This window comes from Hyperoodon ampullatus (genome assembly GCF_949752795.1).
Source record: "Hyperoodon ampullatus genome assembly, chromosome: 1".
Taxonomy (NCBI): domain Eukaryota; kingdom Metazoa; phylum Chordata; class Mammalia; order Artiodactyla; family Ziphiidae; genus Hyperoodon; species Hyperoodon ampullatus.
Genome location: NC_136914.1, coordinates 116460397 through 116480382, shown reverse-complemented (window position 1 = coordinate 116480382; position 19986 = coordinate 116460397). Strand labels below are relative to the sequence as shown.

Below are 19986 nucleotides of genomic sequence, written 5' to 3'. Positions count from 1 at the left end.
CGAGTCAACATTTATGATTGTTTGGGGAGCTCCTGGCTTAACCCCATTGGACAGGGATTTAATAGTCTCTATGTTGTCATCATAATTCAAACAAAATAGTTATTTTTTTCTGGTGTTCCCTTAGCAGTTGTATTTCAAGGAATTTCAGCATCCCACATAAAATATATTCCTATATGTGTTTTGTAAACTTTAAATTTGGGTCATACTGTGCTATTCATTTTGCTGCTGCTTTAATAGCATTCCCTGTATCAGATCTTAATATCTGGAATTACCAGTGCATTTTTTGAAATTTTTATAATTTTTATAAAATTTATAATTTTATAAATTGTTTTCTTTTTACCAGTTTTTTTAAGTTTAAATGCTTCCCAGAATTTTCAAATCTAAAAGAATGGTTGTAGTATTTCTTACCAGAAGAGGTATAGTAGAAACCTAGGTTCTTGCCAAAATTCTTAATCAAGTATGTATGTTACTTTTATTAGATATTTAAGAGCAATCAACTTGTACCTGCAGTATAAGTATGGGTTTTGTATATTTAGAAAGATGTGTGACCATAAAGTACTCTCTGATCTGGGAGGCATAGTAAAAATTCCATATTTAAGACATTTTTTTCTCTTCTCTCTGTGTGGTGGCAAATGAAGCATATTGCTTGAAACATCCCTTGTAATTTTACTGGATCCAGCTGTGCATGTTTTGGTGCATAAATACACTCTGCATTTGGAGTTCCAGTGGAGAGGAGAACACAGCTTTTCCTTTCTTGTGTGATTGCAGATGTCATTGGCATTTGAAATTACAAATGCCTGTATGTTCATGTTTTAATTGCCTCTTAGAAGGCATAAGCACAGTCCTTTTTGAACAGGTTTCCTAAATTAATTGGAGCATTAAAGGCTCCATAAAGGGAAGAGTCTTATATGAGTCCTATATATCCTGTGTATAAGTGGAGGACACCAGAAGTTCTGTAGTGCAGTCCTATTATACATGCAGCCATATCTCATTTCACATTATTTTCTAATTACTATGCTGTGTTCTTGTCTTGACACCCTCTTAGGAGGTGGAAACCATCCCCTGCTGGTACCCTATGATACACTGACGGCTAAAGAGAAAGCCAAGGATAGGGAAAAAGCACAGGACATCCTCAAGTTCCTGCAGATCAATGGCTATGCTGTATCCAGGTAAAAGCACACCTACTCCAGTTACACATTCTCGTTCTAAGACTGAATATTTAAATATCCCTATCAGATTTAAGTCTGAAAATGAACTCAGTGCTCTCTTTAAATCTTAGAGCTACTGTTTAGTATGTTCAAAATATATGTGTCAGAAACATTAATGCCCTTAGCGGTTGTGCCACGTAATTGCGTTCCTTACACTTCTTATGTTAAGTCCCCATCCATCATTTAGGCAAAATCCCTAGGCAAAAATGACACTCTATTTTTCTAAATGCAACATTTTAATACATAGTAATAGTTATTTAGTACAGGTTTATATCAGGTGCAAAGTATTTTTTATAAATTTAATCTTTTTTGTTTTTAGCTACAAGAATATTAGCTAACCTTGCAAATTTATCTATATCTGTGTGTGTATATATATACACATCTATATATTGCTATGTGTAAAATATTAAATATACTTCTCTATATGTAGGTATTTAAAAAATATATTTCGTTTTTACCTTACCTTCTAGCAGTCTTTGTAGGTGTTGGTTTCCATTTTTCCTTTTTGCTGTTCTAGAGGATTCAAGGACCTGGAATTGGACACTCCTTCTATTGAGAAACGATTTGCCTATAGTTTCCTTCAGCAACTCATTCGCTATGTGGACGAAGCCCACCAGTATATCCTGGAGTTTGGTAGGTACCATAGTCCTATTACTAACAGCCCAGTTTTTGTTATTCTTAACATTTACAACATCAGGAGATAGAACAGCATAGACTACTGGGATGCTTGTGATCTGCTCCCGGATGGTATAAACACTTTCTATCCATCGTAATACTAATTTGAGTCCAAAAGTCAATAGGCAAACTCATTTTTAAGGATGGGTAAATTTTGAGAACTTAAAAAAAATCTAACATGTAATACTTTTCGCCTTAAAATGTTTATTGGCATTGAGTTTTCATTTTGAAAGATACGTTGGATGGACATCAGATTTTAAGGTACACTTAAATCTTTCCTTATGAAATTAATTTCTCTGCTCTTAAAAAAAACTAAACTAAAACTCTATGGCTTCTCCAAATTTCTAGACAATGAGTTTAGCCTTTGCAGGGTTACACATTTATATTAGAGTATCTGCAATACAGAATACTTGATTATTCTCTTAGAGTAAAAGGAAAGACCTCTTCCCCATCTGGCTCAGTGCCATTTAAGTACAAAAAGAACTCCTTATTTTAAATCTAAGATTCAGAACAGATCATCAAGGCAGCCTCCTCTCACTTCTCTTATTTTGTGTTTGTCCTCAGCATTGTTGAATTAAAATTCAAGTTGTCAGTTACTCACCTTTGTGTCAGATCCCCTCCAGCCACTGGTTGGTATTAGGATATAAAGAAGTAGAGTTTGGTCCTTTTTGAAAGGCAGTGTGCTCTGCTGGTGGTGATCTTCTTGTTTTCTTTTCCAGTTTTAAGTTTCTCTTTCTGTTTTTGTTTTGGTTTTTTAACCCTCATTCTTTCTGTTTTCAGCCCCTTTCCTTGGGGCCCATAGTCCTAGATCCCTTAGTGATACATCAGCAACAAACCCCTCCTAATCAAGGACTCTTTTTGCTGCTGTTTTCTTAGGATTTATATTAGTTTTCAGCACAGCATCAGATTAAAGTTTATAGAAATTCGAGCTCTGGTATTTTCTTGTTCCTGGCCCCTGGATCCCAAATGTGATTAGAGATTTTCTACTTGAGCATCATTCTCTTAAAGAACCTCCCTATTTTTCCACCTGCCTCTTTAGCTACAGTACAAATGCTATATTTTTCCTCTCTTAACCATCTTTTTCATAAAGGCCAGTTATACAAACTAATCTGTAATATGCAGTCTCTTTGTAACTCATCCAACTCATCCATATTTTTTTAAATATGATAGTCACCTTGACTAGTAGCCAAATTAGTCTGAATGAAATTTGACCAAAGAACAAGCATGAGGCCATGGTGAACTTTTGAAGCTTTTATGCACAAAGTTAAGTGTTGACATTTCTAATCCACATTCAAAAATATCTGTATGAGTAGCAGCTCTGGGATCCAGGCTTCTTTTTTGACGAGAGAGGAGAAGAGGGAATAAAGAGTGATCATTTGGAAAGGGAATAAGAAAAGTTTTTGCTTACGTATGGGTAGCAGAAACAGAACTTTGAAGGGTAAAATGTGTTTAGGCTTTGCTTTATTCACATTATATTCAAGTTTCTGAATAAACCTCCTAGGACAGCGTTTGTGTGTAAGGAGTGGTGAGAAGCTAACTACAGGGCAGATTCACCCACTTCACACATTCCTTTCTTTCTATAGGATAGAGAAGGTATTATGAACAGAATTCTGGGGAGAAATAAGGTTAGATTAATATAGAGCCCAGCAAAATTAGTGTTTTTTTTTTTTACAATTGCTGATGTTACCTGTTCCTTTTTCAGGTGGCTTTGGCAAGGCAAATTATGTACAAGAACTCTGTCAAGAGGAGAAGCAGAGTTGAGATTGTCTACACAATCATTTGTTTTCATTTTTCATTATTACTAAAACCCAAAATTTCTGTAATACCTTCTTCTTTTATCTTATACTTTATTTCCTTTGCTACACATCTTTAATATATTCATTCTTAAACATAGACTCATGGTCATGGTAAGAATATGCCTATGCCTTTTTTGAATTTTTGTATTACATCACAGATCATATTCTCTCCAAATCTTTTCACATTTTATACAGAGGCATTTTTGTTAAAATATATAATGAAAGGAAAGATATTTCCTATTTAGTTCTTTGAAATATTAGCAGATTTAGATAGGTACAAATTTCTGTCTTAATAACGTTTATATGAGAAGGTCCCTTAGGTGGATCCAGCCATTCTGCATAATATGCTTGAGAGAGATTTAGTGCAAAAGTGATTTAAAAGAAATTGAAATTCACAAGCATTGAAAAGCCATTATTTTCTTTTACTTATTCATGGGAAGAGCACTGTCTGATTTTACAGAGTATTACCTAAGTCTCTAAAAATTATCCTGAATGTATGCTTAAGATTTAATAAAGCATATTTCAAATTGTTTTCATTTCTATGTGCAAAAGAACTTTTTCAAGCAAAAGTCAGTTTGATTCTTACAAAATATGGAAGCTCTGCTTACAGATTTTACTGAAACCTTATATCCAGTTCTGAAATTCTTAGCTCTCCAATCTGTTCTGCATAGCATCGTGGTTATTATAGTTTATTGCTACCTCTTCTATATGCCTGAAACCTCCTTTATATGCATGAAGGAGGTAGGAAAGGCCACCTTCTAAACTAAATGCATTCAGTCAATCAGTTCTTAACCTTGAACTCATTTTCTACACCATGGGGAAAATTCAGGGCTTTTTGCTTTGCTTATGGAAATTATCTTTTGACACCGGTGAACTTTTTTATTCTTTAGAAGAATGTTAATTTTCCAACCTAGTATTATAGTTGTGGTCCTCCCCTTCATCACAGGTGCTGGCTTCCTGAAATTTTTCTATTGGTATATTAATATTAAAGGCTGTAACTTGCAGTCACACCAAGAAGTCACTATCTTTATTTAGAGGTCCATGTTAAAATCTAACAAATTATGTTTGCTTATTTTCCACTCACTTTTCTCACCCCAGGGAGCTTCTTTCTTACTGAAAGAGAATGTGGGATTTTACTGCTAAAAATGTGGGATTTTTACTTTATTCCAGTTTCCTCCCTACATGTCAGTCAGATCTCAAAGCTACACCAGTATGTGTGTGCTTATAACCACATGTATGGGCTGTCTCAAGAGCTTTTTTATTTTGGTTTGGGTATGTTTTTAATCTTTTTTTAAATTGCACAACTGAAGTTAGCCTTTATATTTTTGTATTCAGTTTAGTGGGGTAACGCATTTAGCAATGTGTTCTAAACTTAGCATTTGGGGTGAATATCTTGCAATGTTTGAAGTGCAACGTGTACCTAAAAACTCTTCATGTCTACAGATGGTGGCAGCAGAAGCAAAGGCGAACATTTCCCTTACGAACAAGAAATCAAGTTCTTTGCTAAAGTACAGTATACAATCCGTCCTGTATTTCCTTCAATATGTTTGTTTACCAAATATACTCTTTAGATCGTTGCCTCTTTATGGAATGCACTTGTCTACAAATGTGAATTCTACTCTAACTAAATATTCTGTGGCATGAAAATTACTGCATGAATCATGTGGGCTAAATGTGCTCCCAGCACCTTTGGTCATGCTTTAACTCGCTCTGCTCTCCATACCGTATTTCTCAAATGACTTTGTCCTTGATGAAGCCTGACTCAAAGTTCTCTTTTTTGGCTTTATCATATGACATAAAGGAGAAACATCTATTTCCTAACATTTGAATATTGTTCTGACTTAAAATTTTTAGATGAATATTTCTTTGTTAAAGAGGAAAAGCATGAGTTAATTTATCAGTGTGTATGTTATAAGAACCTATACTATAGAATCCTTGTGGGACCTGAATCCTACTCAGAAGAGGAAAACTGAGGCTCAGAGAGAATCAATTGTTCATATTTAGAGTATATCCCATGATTTTTATTTATTCCGTTTAATACGAATTTATCAAGAATTTGCTGTGTGCACATTCCAGCCAGTACGGGAAGGAGTTGCAGAGTGTCCACATTGGGTCCATTCACGTACTCAGTGTTTACTCTGAGCCTCGTCTGTGCCATGCATTGAATTATGTCCTGGAGATTCACTATCACAAAGACAGAATGCCCTTAGGAAGCTTTCCTATTTACAATATCTTTTAGTTAACCTGAAGACCTAATGATTTCCGTCCATTTCCTCTCAAAGTACTTGCATTTGGTGGTTATAGGTCATTTACAAAATGACATGTTATTTTGACTGATTAATATTTGGTTTCTATTACATGTTTTCAGAATTGTACCCTTTACTGTAAGGGAGATTTGTCTTTTCTTTCCACTCAGTATTGCACCCCAAATCTGTATCAGTCCTCTGAAGTCTGTCTTGGGCTGCACGTTGCTGGTTATCTGTTCTGCTAGGATGTAATCGCCCTTGAGAACCAGTGATCAGAAGTGCTGTATTCATGGCCTCTAATCACACGTTTAAAATACATTCTTGTATTTCATTGCCTGTGCACTCAGCGCCCCTAGTGATTTCGTTTGCAGATGCATGCCTAATGTGGCTTAATTTCTACTAAGTCTGTGATTCATTCATTCACATATTTATTGAGTACCTATTATATGTCAGTCACTAAGTTCAGGCAGTGTCACCACTTCCTAGGAAGATCACTAAAAGCTTTTGTATTCCTATTATTAAAAAATATACCTACCTTGTAGGGGAAAAAATGTATTTAGACAGGCTTGAGTCTAAATACTGGTAATGCCAGTTATAATTATGTTTTTTCATTTATTTATTCAACAAATATTTATCTAGCGCTTGCTACAGGCTTGCAACAAGGTCCTAAGCGCTGGTGCATCAGTGGTCAATGAAACAGAACAAGCAGTAGTCATAGAGGCCAGGAGAGGGCTTTAATGGGAAACAAACCCAGAAATGTTTCTTTCTCTTGTGTGCCTTATAGACTCTTAGGGAGAGAGACTAACCCGAAAATCATACACATAAAATGTAAAATTGCAAATGATGTTCAAAGACCAGAGGATACAGGGAGTTTATCTAGTTGACAGGCCAGCAAAGGCTTATCTGATGAAGTGCCACTGCACTGAGGCCTGCAGGAGGAGTGAAGTGAGTAGGTCATGGGGTGTGGGGAGAGCGTTTCAGACAGAGTGAATGGCAGATACAAAGCCTGTGGACAGAGGAGGGGGAGGAATTGGCCAACAGCCATCAGGATTAGAGGGCAGAATTGGGAGGTGGGCTTTGACAGAGGCCAGGCAAGAGCTTTGTGCAGGTAGGTAAGTGGCAATGTGACTTTGAGTAAATCATTCACTTTCTACGTCTCAATTTAATACCTGGAAATCAGGGATGATGGCACCTACCATACAGAGTGGTTACTGGGAGACATGAAATGATAGCATATCAGTTACAATCCTCAGACATAGTAGAGACTCAGTAGAAGGTCATCACTGATTATTATTGAACCTTTCAGGCACGGAACTGCATGATGTGAAAATATTAAGACTGTTTCATTTTGAGAAAATATTGAGACTAATTTCAAACCATTGAAAATTTGATGTGTTTTTTATAATTACACACATGCACACACACACATAGGGACTGGAGACAGCAGAGTGAAACTTATGAGAGGCATACTTTGAAATGGTGCTGACTGGCATGGCTGTGGATATTGGGGACTTATTGCATGTGGACAGAACGCTGGCTGCTCTAGCAACACAGCATTCATTCATCCCCCGGAAGAGTCCACTGTGTAGATCTGTTTTCTTTTCCTTTCTTTCAGGTTGTTCTTCCTTTAATTGATCAGTATTTCAAAAACCATCGTTTATACTTCTTATCTGCAGCAAGCAGACCTCTCTGTTCTGGAGGACATGCATCAAACAAAGAGAAAGAAATGGTGACTAGGTAAACAGCTTTAAAAAATAAAGACTATTGTTTAAGTGTATTTCCTTTTGAGAAAGAGCATCTCAGATTCTTGAAGTAGGATCATGCAAAGAGTTCCCACCCATGTTCCCTGGCCTCTGGCCCCTTGGAATCAAACACTAGGAGAAGGATGGTTTTGGCAAGTTAATACATGTGTTCTAGGTGTTGAATTTTCTTATATTTTACTGCTAAATGTAATGCTGAGTAGAAGGAACAAAATACCCAATATAGAATCCATAAGTAGAGGCTGGAGATGCATCAGTGTATTAGTATTTTTTGTTAAATGATACTTTTTAACATTGGATTCCTGAAAATGTATTCAAATCTAATGTTTTTGCCAGCCTGTATTTTTCAGCAGAATCTCATTTTCAGAAATTATAACTTTAAATTTTAAAAAATTATGAGCAATCTTGGGATAAAATGAAGTAAACATATATACTTTCTAAAGTTTTCTGCTCACACCAGTCAAGCCAGTATCCTAGCAGTGCTTTCTTATTTCTCTTTAAACCCAAGTATTCTTTGGAGATTTATTTGTGATTCTGCTGGGGATTTCAAGTTTGAGTCCTCAAAATTCTGCCAGAACTTAGTATACATGAGAATCAATTACTGAGAAAGTCTTCTTCTGTATTACATTGCACAGGCGTCCAAACCAAGCTTTTAGATTGTATTTGAAAAAAAAATTCTATAAAAATGAGTACCCTGTATAAAGTAGAATACAGACTTTCCTTGGTCTTGACTGTTTTTAGTTATCTATTGCTGTTTAGCAGTATTATCACAAGTTTAACATCTTAAAAGAATATGCATTTATCATTTCACAGTATCTATGGATCTGTCACCAGAGGCTTGCCTGGGAAACAAACCTCTTTTTTATTAAGACTTTTTTTAGAGCAATTTTAGATTCATAGCATAGACTTGACTTTAATGTTATGTTGAATGGCAGTGCAGTATCAGCCTATTGGACAGGGTGAGATGACATTGAATATAGACTGTCCCCAGAGGGTAAAGAGGAAGTAAGATTCCTGCGGTGCATAGCACTGGGGGTGGGATCTTAAGCTCATCTCTTTACTCAAATTTATTGTCTAGTTGGTTGTCTACCAACAGATAGATAGCCAATCATGTGATGTAGGATTGCAGCAGCATTAAAAATGTTTCCAAACTTCTTCAAATAATAAGCTTCCTGTGAAGTTGATAAAATGGATGATAGTTAAAACAACAGAGAATCCATTCCAGTGACTTACTTTGTTTCCACCAACTGTGTTACCAGAAGGAAAGGGAAGGAAGAGCTACTTTCCAAGATGCAAATAACCCCCTCCCCTTCCCCACTATGGCATGGCCTTCTTTCCGCCTTCCCTAGGAGAGAGAGAGACCCATCTTTCCTCATTTCACACGCGCACTCATCCACACCACTGGCCCCGTGTTCCCCTGTGGATGGTGAGTGTGCACAGTAGCTGGAAAATGCCAGAACACCAAGTTATCATTAAACACTATGGAACCAAGGCTACTGCAAAGTCTCCTAGTCTTTCCTGGCCAGTTAACCTTTTGTAACAGAAACTTTGTTCCTAGAGGGTGTTGTTAATTTAATCACATTCATTAACATAAATCAAAATACAGTTGGAGAATATAGGGAAAAAAATGAAAAAAAATTATGCAAGTTCTGCTCTTTCCCTTCCCCTTTTATTGTGTCTTGTTTTCGCCATTCATTTTTCAGTTTTACTCTAAGAACTGTTCACTAACTACAGAAGTAACTAATTCTCCTTTACCAACTATATCCCTCATAGAAGAAATCAGAAGAACATCACGATTCTGTGCTAGCCTCCGTTGATGTAGTTTTGGGGCCTTTAATAACACTGCCCCAGTTTTTAATGATTTCATCTTCAATTTTTTTTTCTTCACTTCTTGGAAAGAGGGTTGGTAAGTTTTACTTCTCCCACTAGCACTTCCGAAAAAGGGAATGTATGCCATTAAAATTTAATGTATGCCATTAAAATTCCAATGCACAGGAATGAGAGACATAACAACAGAAGTAACTGATTTCTTCACAGTACTTTAATGCCAAACATAGGTAGAATTTATCCTCAGAGAGAAAAAAATTAGAGTTGAAAAATGAATAAGGTGATGGTAAATAAATTATGGTACATGTTGTCCAGTCATTAAAATGATGATGGGTACAAATACATGATAACTTAGGAAAATCATCATTTAAAAAATAAAACATTTATTCAAATAGTATTGATTTGGATTTTTTAAAAGAACCTAAATTTTTATGTATAGAAAAGTACTGGTGAGGGATAAATTTAATGTTAATGGTTGTTTTCTTTAGGTAGTGCATTGTAGATTTTATATTACTATTTTTATGTGTTTTCCAAGTTTTTAAAATGAAAAAATCTTACTTTAATAATCATAAAGATATGTTTTAAAACAACCAACATCACTATCACATTAACAAAAACAAATAATTTGTTTGGCATGTTGAAATGGAATCACTGAAATTTGTAAATCTCTGATTTCTTACTACTTAAGTTAAATATTCAATGAGTAAAATATGTAAAAAATACAACAAAGCAGGTTTAAAAAAAAAACTGGCCCTGCTACTGTGAATAAACAAGCATACCTGCATACACATGATTAGCATTGCCATGATCGTTTTAATTTGTATTTTAACAGTTGGGTGTAGCAGTAGTTATGTGGGTCTAAATTAATTTCTCCACAGTTAAAACCAGGTTGTTCCCATTAATTGTTTAGATACCTCCTGGTACTAGAAATTAGGTATCGAGCATTTCCTGTCTACAGTCAGTATTCTCCTGTCCACAGAGATGAGTTAGATGGGGTATCTGCACTCCAGGAGTATACATAGCAGTGGCTAAGTATATGGGAATAAATATTGTTCCAATAGCAGAAAGCTGAGCGGTGCTATAGGATTCAGAGTAAAGTAAGAACCCCTTAGGTGGGTATGGATGGGCTGGAGATTTATGGAAGTCATGACATTCAGAGTTGATCTTAAAAAATATGTAGGTCAGAGATTAAGAAAAAGGTATATTTTTTAGATAACAACGTACAGCGTAGAAGCTGGTCATTTAGGAGAAATATAGGTTATGTAGATTAATGATGGAACACTGTAATTGAGAGTAACTGTCAAAATATCTTTTTTCTTTTTACTTAATTCATTAGCACTAGGAAGCCATTGACACTTTTTATTTATTTATTTATTTATTTATTTATTTATTTATTTATTTTTTGTGGTATGCGGGCCTCTCACTGCTGTGGCCTCTCCCGTTGCGGAGCACAGGCTCCGGACGTGCCCGCTCAGCAGCCATGGCTCATGGGCCCAGCTGCTCCGTGGCATGTGGGATCCTCCCAGACCGGGGCATGAACCCGTGTCCCCTGCATCGGCAGGCGGACTCTCAACCACTGCGCCACCAGGGAAGCCCCATTGACACTTTTTAAATAGAAGAATGAGGACAGTCTGGGAGCATAAGTAGGATTGATAAGAGTAGCATGGCTGGGAAGCCATGGCAGGCATTAGGAGCTATGGCAGGGATGCAAGCTGTTGTAACAGAAGTGCTACTTCCAGTAGGTGGTGCTACCCATGGGTTTGTTCAGCAAGTATTCTGAATGCCCCATGGGTACAAGGTGCTGTCCTAGGTCTGAGGATAAACACACAGATACAACAGCACAGTTCCCAACTTTAATGGACTTAGAAGTATAGCTGAGGAGACACATACATATAGAGCTAACCATGAACTATGTTGTGATGAGTGTAAATGAGCCATATATAAAGTGCTGGGAGTGCACAGGAGATGTAAATGCAGAGAGGGGCTGCGTCTGAGAAACACGGATGAGGGAAAATAAGCATGCCTCGGTAATGAGTCCTATCAAGTAGAAAGGAGGAGGCCAACCTGGGGCTGAAGTTTCAGTGCTGAGTGGTTGGAACAATATTGGTCTCACTAGGGAAAACAAGAAACTTCAGAAGAACTAGTTTTGAGAAGAAGAGTTTAAATTTGGTTAAAGAGGTACGTATGGAAGGTTAAAGTACTAATAGGTCATTCTGCTGGAGATATCCAGCAGAAAGTGGGAAGTAGGTGTTTGGTGTTGGAGAGATCAGGGCAAGAAATGACATATTTGGGATAATCTATACCCATCTCCTGCTCGAAGCTGTGAAAGCAGATGAAACTAAGGGAGAATGGGAGAGAAGCTGAAAGGTCTGAACCAAAACTTGGAGAATTATTACATTTCCAGGGTTTTCAGAAGTGGATCTTTGAAGAATAGAGAGAACAATTAATTAGAGAGGAAGTGGGAAGTAATACTGTAAAACAGAAACCAGAGTTTCACAGATTTAAGTAGTTAATGATGCCAAGTACTGTGGAGAGCTCTCCAGGATGGAGACGGAAAAGGTTGTTATTAGATTTGCTACTTAGAGGGTATTGAGAACTTCAAGAGAGTGTTTTTCAGGAGAGCGATGAGGTGGAAAGCAAACTCACAAGGCAGTGAGTCAGGGAGGAAACTGCAGAATGAATTCTTAAGAATGTTAATAATGAAGGGATGTAGAGAAAGGGGATAATGGGATTATGGTAATTGTCTTTAGAAAAACTACAGGCCAAAGTTTATAATAATCAAACCTTAGAGTCTGCACAGAAGCTACACCCTGAAAGAGGATGGCACAGGAAGGGAGAGAGATATGATTTGTCTTTTCTTAGGACCTAGCTTTCTATATACCTGTATGTCTCTCTGGTGGCACATCTGTTACTAATTAGGAACACCTAGAGTTAGGAAGCAGCTGATATCATAAGAAGTCATTTTTTTCGGAGAGATTCTCCAACATAAATGTGCTCAGGATACAGAGCAGTTCTGTTTCCTATCACCTCAAAACACCCCGGGTCTAGATTAAAACATAATTCTAGTATTATAAATTTGTAATTCAAATTCATAATAAATTAAAACATAATCCTAGTATTATAAATTCAACATCATCACAGAATGTTTCACTCTGGATACTAGAGAGTGTCAGCGAGTAAGAGGTAAAAGATGTCACTTAAAATAGACTAGATTTCAAGAATCCAAAATGTGTACAATTCTAAGATGTAATCACTCTCTTTACATGGAAACAGATCCTTGTTAACACACAGAAAGCTCAGTGAATGAGGGCACCTGGAGAAAGTTGCTTTTGTTTTATTGTCTTTGTTCATTTCAATTATAGCCTAAAGATAAATAATGCCGCTTGGTGGGGGGGCTAATGTCTAATCTTATGTCTAACATCTACTTGAATAGATCATTGTTTGAAAAAAATTTATCACTGATAAGAGATTTCCCAAGACCTCAAAGTCACTGAAGCACTTGCGGATGAATGTTTTCTTGGAAAAGCTACCCCATGCCCTATATAATTAATTTTCACCAATACGTTATTTCACATTGTTACTGAAGTGAGAGATGATGGCCAAAACCTACTGTAATAAAAGTGGTCCACGTCACAAAGGTGATCCTGACTCCTTTCTCCCATTCTGCCATGAGCAGTTGCCATCATTGTATTCCATGGCATAGAGCCTGTCCCCCCAGTCCTGACGAGTGTACATCTGCGCACTGCTGGTGATGGGAAAGCTTTGTAAGAGAGGATGGGGCAGTGAGGACATAGCTGTCATCACGATTGGGAAAGTCAAGCTGAGTGTGGGGGGTGCTGTACAAGTGGATTTTCAAGGTTAGAGCTTTGGTAAGTTCTGGCTGTGGACCACCGGTACTCTCTGAGGATTCAGAAGAGTGTTGGATAGAAGTGAAAAGAGTGTCAGTTGTAATATGGGAGGTTAAGTGTCCTGGTAGATATTTGCAGATGGCCCCTGGCTGGGAGGGGACTTCTTTGAGCTTGGGTTGGGAGTGGTGAAGGAACACCTGGTGTTAGAAAAGGCTCCTTGGAGTAAACATGTCTGAGCTGAATCCTGAGGGATGTTTAGAAGGGATTGTAGCATGAAACTGAGTGTTCCTAAAAATAGGGCCCAGCAAGAAAGCCACCAGACTGCTTGGTGACAGACGTGACAGGACAAGAACGGGTATTGCCCAGGCTCTGGGTTGTGATCCAAGCATTAGTGCATACCAATGCCATCATGTTGAGTGCTGGGCCCCCTTATTTGGAATCTCCCATTGGTGACCACCAGGAAGGACATGAAGACCCAGGAACTTAGTCTAGAGGAAATAAATGTTCAACTCATGAATTACCATTAGAAGCCCTTTAAGTTATCACATCTGTAACGTTTTTCTCTGAGGGATTATCAGTTGTTTAAATTCTCTCTCTAGTTCATTGTGTTCAGATTCACTGGATGCTTTGGTATATGTGTAAGGAGTGTGGTCAAGGTCAGGGAGAAGGAAAGGTCAAATGATAAAACATACTAAAAGTAAACATTTTATGCCCAAAGCACCATACTTCCATTGTTAAATAATGTCCATAACAACAACAACAAATTTCTAGAACTTCAGTAGTACTTTGGGGCAGATAAAATTAAATTTTTCTCCTTGTGGTTTTCTAGTAGTTACATTCTGACGGGGTTCATATAGATTGCTTTTATATTAATTAGCTTTGCTTTCAATTTTTTTTTGGTTCCTTATAATATGTGCTTTTTTAACCATGTTTGTTAAAGATATGCACTCAAAGACTCTTTCTTTAATATCTTTACTCCACATTCTGCTCAGAGAATTGATTCTTTCTGCGTGACATCATGTTGCTTTTTTCCGGCTCATATATCAGCTGTTTATTTTTCTTTTTTTCTTATTCTTTTTTTTGTTTTATTTTAATTAAATTTCTCCCTGTCTTTTCTACCTTCCCTTCCCCTTTTCCCTTTTCTCTTTTGTTTTTCTTTTGTCTTCAGCCTATTCTGCAAACTTGGAGTTCTTGTCAGGCATAGGATTTCACTATTTGGTAAGGAGACCCTTGAACAAATACTAGCATGGCCATCACTTGGTTTTCTTTGCCATTTTTGCACTGTGTTGTGTGCTGCTATGTTGCATGAATGCATGTTTGCATGGCTGCATGCATGGTCGTCATAGGCCAAGTTAAGGTCCTCAAGGTTGTTTATAAGTAGCATTACCTATGGTGAAATTGAAGACTGTAACTTTATATACTAGTCCAAAGCACACTTGAAAATCAAAAGGTTATATTATTAAAGGTCAAATGAATGAAAATGGCAGCTTCTGCCATATTTTATTTCAGAGGGGTGAAGCAAAACTGGGCCTCTGAATGTGTGTTTGGTTATCTCTTATAGATAAAGTAATGAGCTGTTATACACGAACAATTTTTAACTGTACTTTTTTAATGCTCTTGACTACAGATTTGCATGTCGACTGTATTCCAGATATTGGAGCTTCATAGTAGAGACAGTGAGGCCTGGATTTGGCAAAAGCGACTTTTCTAGCACCCCTCACCCCATAATAGTCAGTTTTTGTTCATTTCTGAGAATTCACGTAGCTGAAATTCATGTTCCCAAACACTTGCTTTCAAAGAGCCTTGCAGGGTGGTCACTCACTTTCTACAGACTCTCCTTGCCATGGGGCTTTAAGACTTTATAGCAGTCGGCAGAATTTATGTTGTACGCTTTCCTGCATCTGGCTTCGTAACTGCCAAAGCAAATTTTAGCTCAATGCTCTATAGGTTTTGAGACAGCGTTGGGGTGACTTCAGTAAGAAAACATTGAGTGTACTGATAGAGATGTTATAAGTCCCATTCCATTCACAGGAAAACCTAAGGATTAAGTCATTTCTATAAAAGCCACAGTGGATAAGCTGAGAACTAGGTACATGTACGTGTGTGTATGTGTATATATATGCAAATAACTTTTACATTCTTTACATTTTTTGAGAAATGATAGTTTATGGATATGACTACTTAATGCTGTATTTGCTTTCTAATATTATTATATCCAGTATTTGGGTGTTTTTAAGATATATTTCTCATAAATTGCCTGAGTTTTTGCATTAAAGTTTCAGTTATCCAAAATTAACGGGGAAATTGTCTTCAGAAAGCTCTCCTAAGTTGACTGGCTTTTGTTTGACTTCTCTTCATCATAGAAAAATCTCTATAAAAATTGCTCAGACAGAGCTTTTGTATACTCTTTAACCTTCTCAAGATAGGGGAAGGCTCTGATGGGGACCCAAAATAATAATACTTTCTGTTGTGCTCTCTCTCGCTTCTTACATATTTTAACTTCTTGGTTTCCCATGTTACGTTTTGCTATAATTTTATTTTTAAATTTTTTGAGGCATTCCATATATACGGCAGAGTACACAGATCTTGAGAACAGCTTGATGACATAGCTTGATGAAATTTTACATGTATCTGCCCATTTTCTCAGATCGAGACATAGAACATTTTCAGCATCCCAGAAGCCTGCCTTGTGCCATTTTGCAATTTATAACCCTCTGTAAAGGAACTATATGTAAACTAATCTACTGGTCTACTAATGTAGACTTCCATTACCATGTATTAATTTTACGTGTTGTTTAATCTCTCTTTTCCCTTTGAATATATTAAGGGTTCAGTAGTTGAAGATAAATGGATAATATAACTTGTCATACCAGTCAGAGGAGAAGAACTGGATTTTAACATTCATTCTGTCTCTCTGTGATTCTTGTATTTCATTTAGGCATTGCATGTTAAATCCCTTTGCCTTTAAATACTATTATTTTTATTTTTAACAGGAATTTATTGGGGAGCTACTATGTATCTTTATCTCAAAGGCATATTTTAATGCAGTCTTTATATTATTCTAGTGTCTTATTATTGTTTCAAATTTGCTTAGGCATTTGCCTGTAAAACAATACAGACTTCAAGAAGCTTTTATTAATCAAACATACTCTAATACAGACTTGTCAAAGTGTTAGCATGTTAAGTCTTAGACACGTAAACTTTACATGTTACAGTTACAGCGTGGTTTTAGATGTTAACATGATGTCCTGGAGAGAATAATGGGTTTGAATCAGAAAACCTGTATGTAAGTCCTCTATTTGCAACTAAACCAGCTGAATGATTTGGACAAGGGACTTAACTTCTCTGAATCTTTGTTTTTTGGTTTGTTTGGGTTTTTTTTCATTTTTAAACTAGATTAAAATAACTACTAACTTTAGAGATTTATTGCATGTATAAAATCTCATATGACATGATGAATGTTGAAGTGCTATGTAAACTGTAACAGTACAGCTTTCAAATCTAAGGTATTCTTAGCCTTATTTGTACAGCTTTTATTTAGATAAATCAAATTACATACACACTAAACTAGGGAACTTGGTTATTTAAAATACATGTGCCATGAAGCCTTTATAATCTAGCCATTTCCAGATCAAAGCAGAAGTTGTATAATCCAAGTATTTACTTTTTGATATATCAATTATACCGTTGTGGATTTTCCTGAAGAGAGAGGGCATATATACAGTGGTCTTTTGTAAATATATAGACATATTAATCTCTTACTTTTTCTTTCACCCTATCTTTACATTATATATATTTTTTCTGTATTCTGGCAGACATTAACTGATGATCAAAATGTTTTTCCTGTGCTTAGTTCAAAAAATTGTTTCATGATCTAGCCTAAGAATAAAGTAAGACAGAAGTGAAAGTTGAGGTTAACAAAGAAATACTTGGGCTTCCTGTCAAGGAGCAAAAATACAGAAAGAGATACATTAACCTGAAACATGTCAGCAAGGTGGGATTGGAGACAAGAGGGAAGCATTAAAATAAACCAGAAGTCAAAACTCTTGTCCTGGTGGTGGTCATTGTGGGGAGCTGAGTTTGATCAGTAATGGAATATTTATTCCAAGGTGTCTGCCAGATTGTAGCTGTTCAGAAATTTTTCTGATATGTAAAGTGAGGATTCCCCAAACTTGAACTTCTATATTTATGTATATCTTTTATCTACTTTAAAATATTTTCTATACGTTGAAGCACACTAAGAATTAAAGAGAGATGTCATGTTTTTATTCCTCATATATTCTTTTGAAGGTGTGTAAACCATTTCCTTTTATCTTAGAAAAAGGTAGGGTTTTAAAAAAGGGGAACAAGCCATATTCCCTACAGAACAGTAATTCTGGGGTATCAAAATACTTTATAGAAAAAATTAGTAAGGAAAATAGCATCTATTTTATATTAGGCTTCCCCTTTTTTTTTTTTTGCGGTACGCGGGCCTCTCACTGTTGTGGCCTCTCCCGTTGCGGAGCACAGGCTCCGGACGCGCAGGCTCAGCGGGCATGGCTCACGGGCCCAGCCACTCCGCGGCATGTGGGATCTTCCCAGACCGGGGCACGAACCCGCGTCCCCTGCATCGGCAGGCGGACTCCCAACCACTGCGTCACCAGGGAAGCCCTAGGCTTCCCTTTTGACTTCTGAAATGCTTGTGATTGCAAGTTGGTGCACACTTGTATTTTGGAAAATCAGGACGGGGTAAGACGCAGGCAGGTTGACAAGGAATAAGGATCCCATTTACCGTTTTCAAGGACACATTATTGACTAACGAAATATTGCTTTTAATCCTACCATTTTCGCCCACTTATGCTAAGTGAAAATTCTGTCTCTCTAACTGCCTAATTTTAAAGCATTTAGAGGATACTTAAGTCCTACTATTACAGCCTATTTTTAGACTTTCAGTCATTTGTAGGGGAAAGAATCTGGTAACCAGAACTCCAGCAGGGATAGTGATGGTGGCACAAGTGTGTGTGTATCAAGACTTCTTAACGGCTTTCTTTTTACATGTGAAAATGAATCGAATGCCTTAATGACATTCATTTTGTGCATTCTTTCAGTAACCAGTTGTGTGTCTGCTGTGTGTAGACATGCTCTTAGCCTGTGAGGATAGAAAAGCGCAGATTTCTTTCCCTCTCTGCTGCTACCACCCCATGCCAAGCTACAGGTGTCTCTTACCTGTATGCCTCCACAAATGTACTCAGCCTTCTCTTAGAATTCCCTCTTGCCCTTCTAAACTGTGCTCCAAAGCAATCATATCTCTCCCCCTCCCCAACCAAAAACCAAAACAGAACAACAAAATGGTCTCATCACTGAATACACTCCTGTGTAGCCAGTGGCTTCCCATTTCTCTGTAATAAAGATCAGAATTCTTCATCTGGCCACATAGTGTTTGATAGTCTGTCCCCTGTGTACCCCTGCATCCTCATTTCCCAGCATGCTCTGGCTTCCTCATGATGCCTCAGCTTAAGCGGCCTTCTCTCTGCTTCGTGAAAATGTATTCCTTTCTGCCCAGGGCCTTTGCACATGCTGTAATTACTGACAGAGATGGGATCCCATACACCACATGCCCCTCTCCAGTCCCTCACACCCACAATGGGGTTAAGTACTAATCCTTCAGATTTCAACCCAAATAGTATTCTCTCAGGAAGACCATCCCCAACCTCCCTGATTATACTCTCTCCTTCTACTTTTATAACTTTCTCATAGCTCTGCATACTTTTCCTTCATCTCACTGATGATGTTACTAGATTAACTTCTTTCTCTGGCCCAAAACTCAGCCCTTCAAGGGCTTGTTTTTGTATCCTCAGAGCCCAGCAGAAAGTGTGGTGCGTAGTGGCTCTTTTATAAATATCTGATGACTGAATCAACCAACCAGGTCCTACCTTTAAGTAAAGTCTATAGTCTAACAGAGAAGATAGATAAGTCAGCAGATGCTTACTACAATGAGATGAGTGCTATCAATTTGGAATTTTCTTACATTCATGAATAACCCAGACTTTACATTTTTTTCCTTGAGAATATTAGGAAAAATATAATATCCACTTATCTCATAGTTTATGAGAATCACATTTAAAAAAAATTCCTTAAGTGGTCCATGAAAACACTTAGGGCACTTAACATTGAAAAGGAAGTAACACATGATTAATGACTTTTCAAACAATCATTAAACTCTACCAACAATGATACTTTCAGTTCGAGGAACTATTTGAGAAGGCTGGCACAAAATAGTTATCATTTAGAGGCCTTTTCTACTTACCTGTTTTCTGGTAAGTTTTTTTAATTAAAAAATTTTTAATTTTTATTTTTTTAACATCTTTATTGGAGTATAATTGCTTTACAATGGTGTGTTAGTTTCTGCTTTATAAGTGAATCAGTTATACATATACATATGTCCCCATATCTCTTCCCTCTTGCATCTCCCTCCCTCCCACCCTCCCTATCCCACCCCTCTAGGTGGTCACGAAGCACCGAGCTGATCTCCCTATGCTATGCAGCTGCTTCCCACTAGCTATCTATTTTACATTTGGTAGTGTATATATGTCCATGCCACTCTCTCACTTTGTCCCAGCTTATCCTTCCCTTTCCCCGTATCCTCA

The 19986-nt window shown here is 37.1% G+C and overlaps 1 protein-coding gene across 2 annotated transcripts in view; it reads left to right on the top strand.

The window, feature by feature from the left end:
- RYR2 (ryanodine receptor 2) overlaps window positions 1-19986 on the top strand; it is a gene marked incomplete at both ends in the record, with an annotated part of 724637 nt that overhangs the window by 564906 nt on the left and 139745 nt on the right. For both annotated transcript variants that reach the window (XM_079725493.1, XM_079725494.1), the window contains 5 exons: window positions 1046-1169; window positions 1726-1841; window positions 5123-5187; window positions 7541-7662; window positions 14529-14578. In XM_079725493.1, coding sequence (XP_079581619.1) covers window positions 1046-1169; window positions 1726-1841; window positions 5123-5187; window positions 7541-7662; window positions 14529-14578 — 477 coding nt within the window. The remainder of the gene's footprint in view (window positions 1-1045; window positions 1170-1725; window positions 1842-5122; window positions 5188-7540; window positions 7663-14528; window positions 14579-19986) is intronic.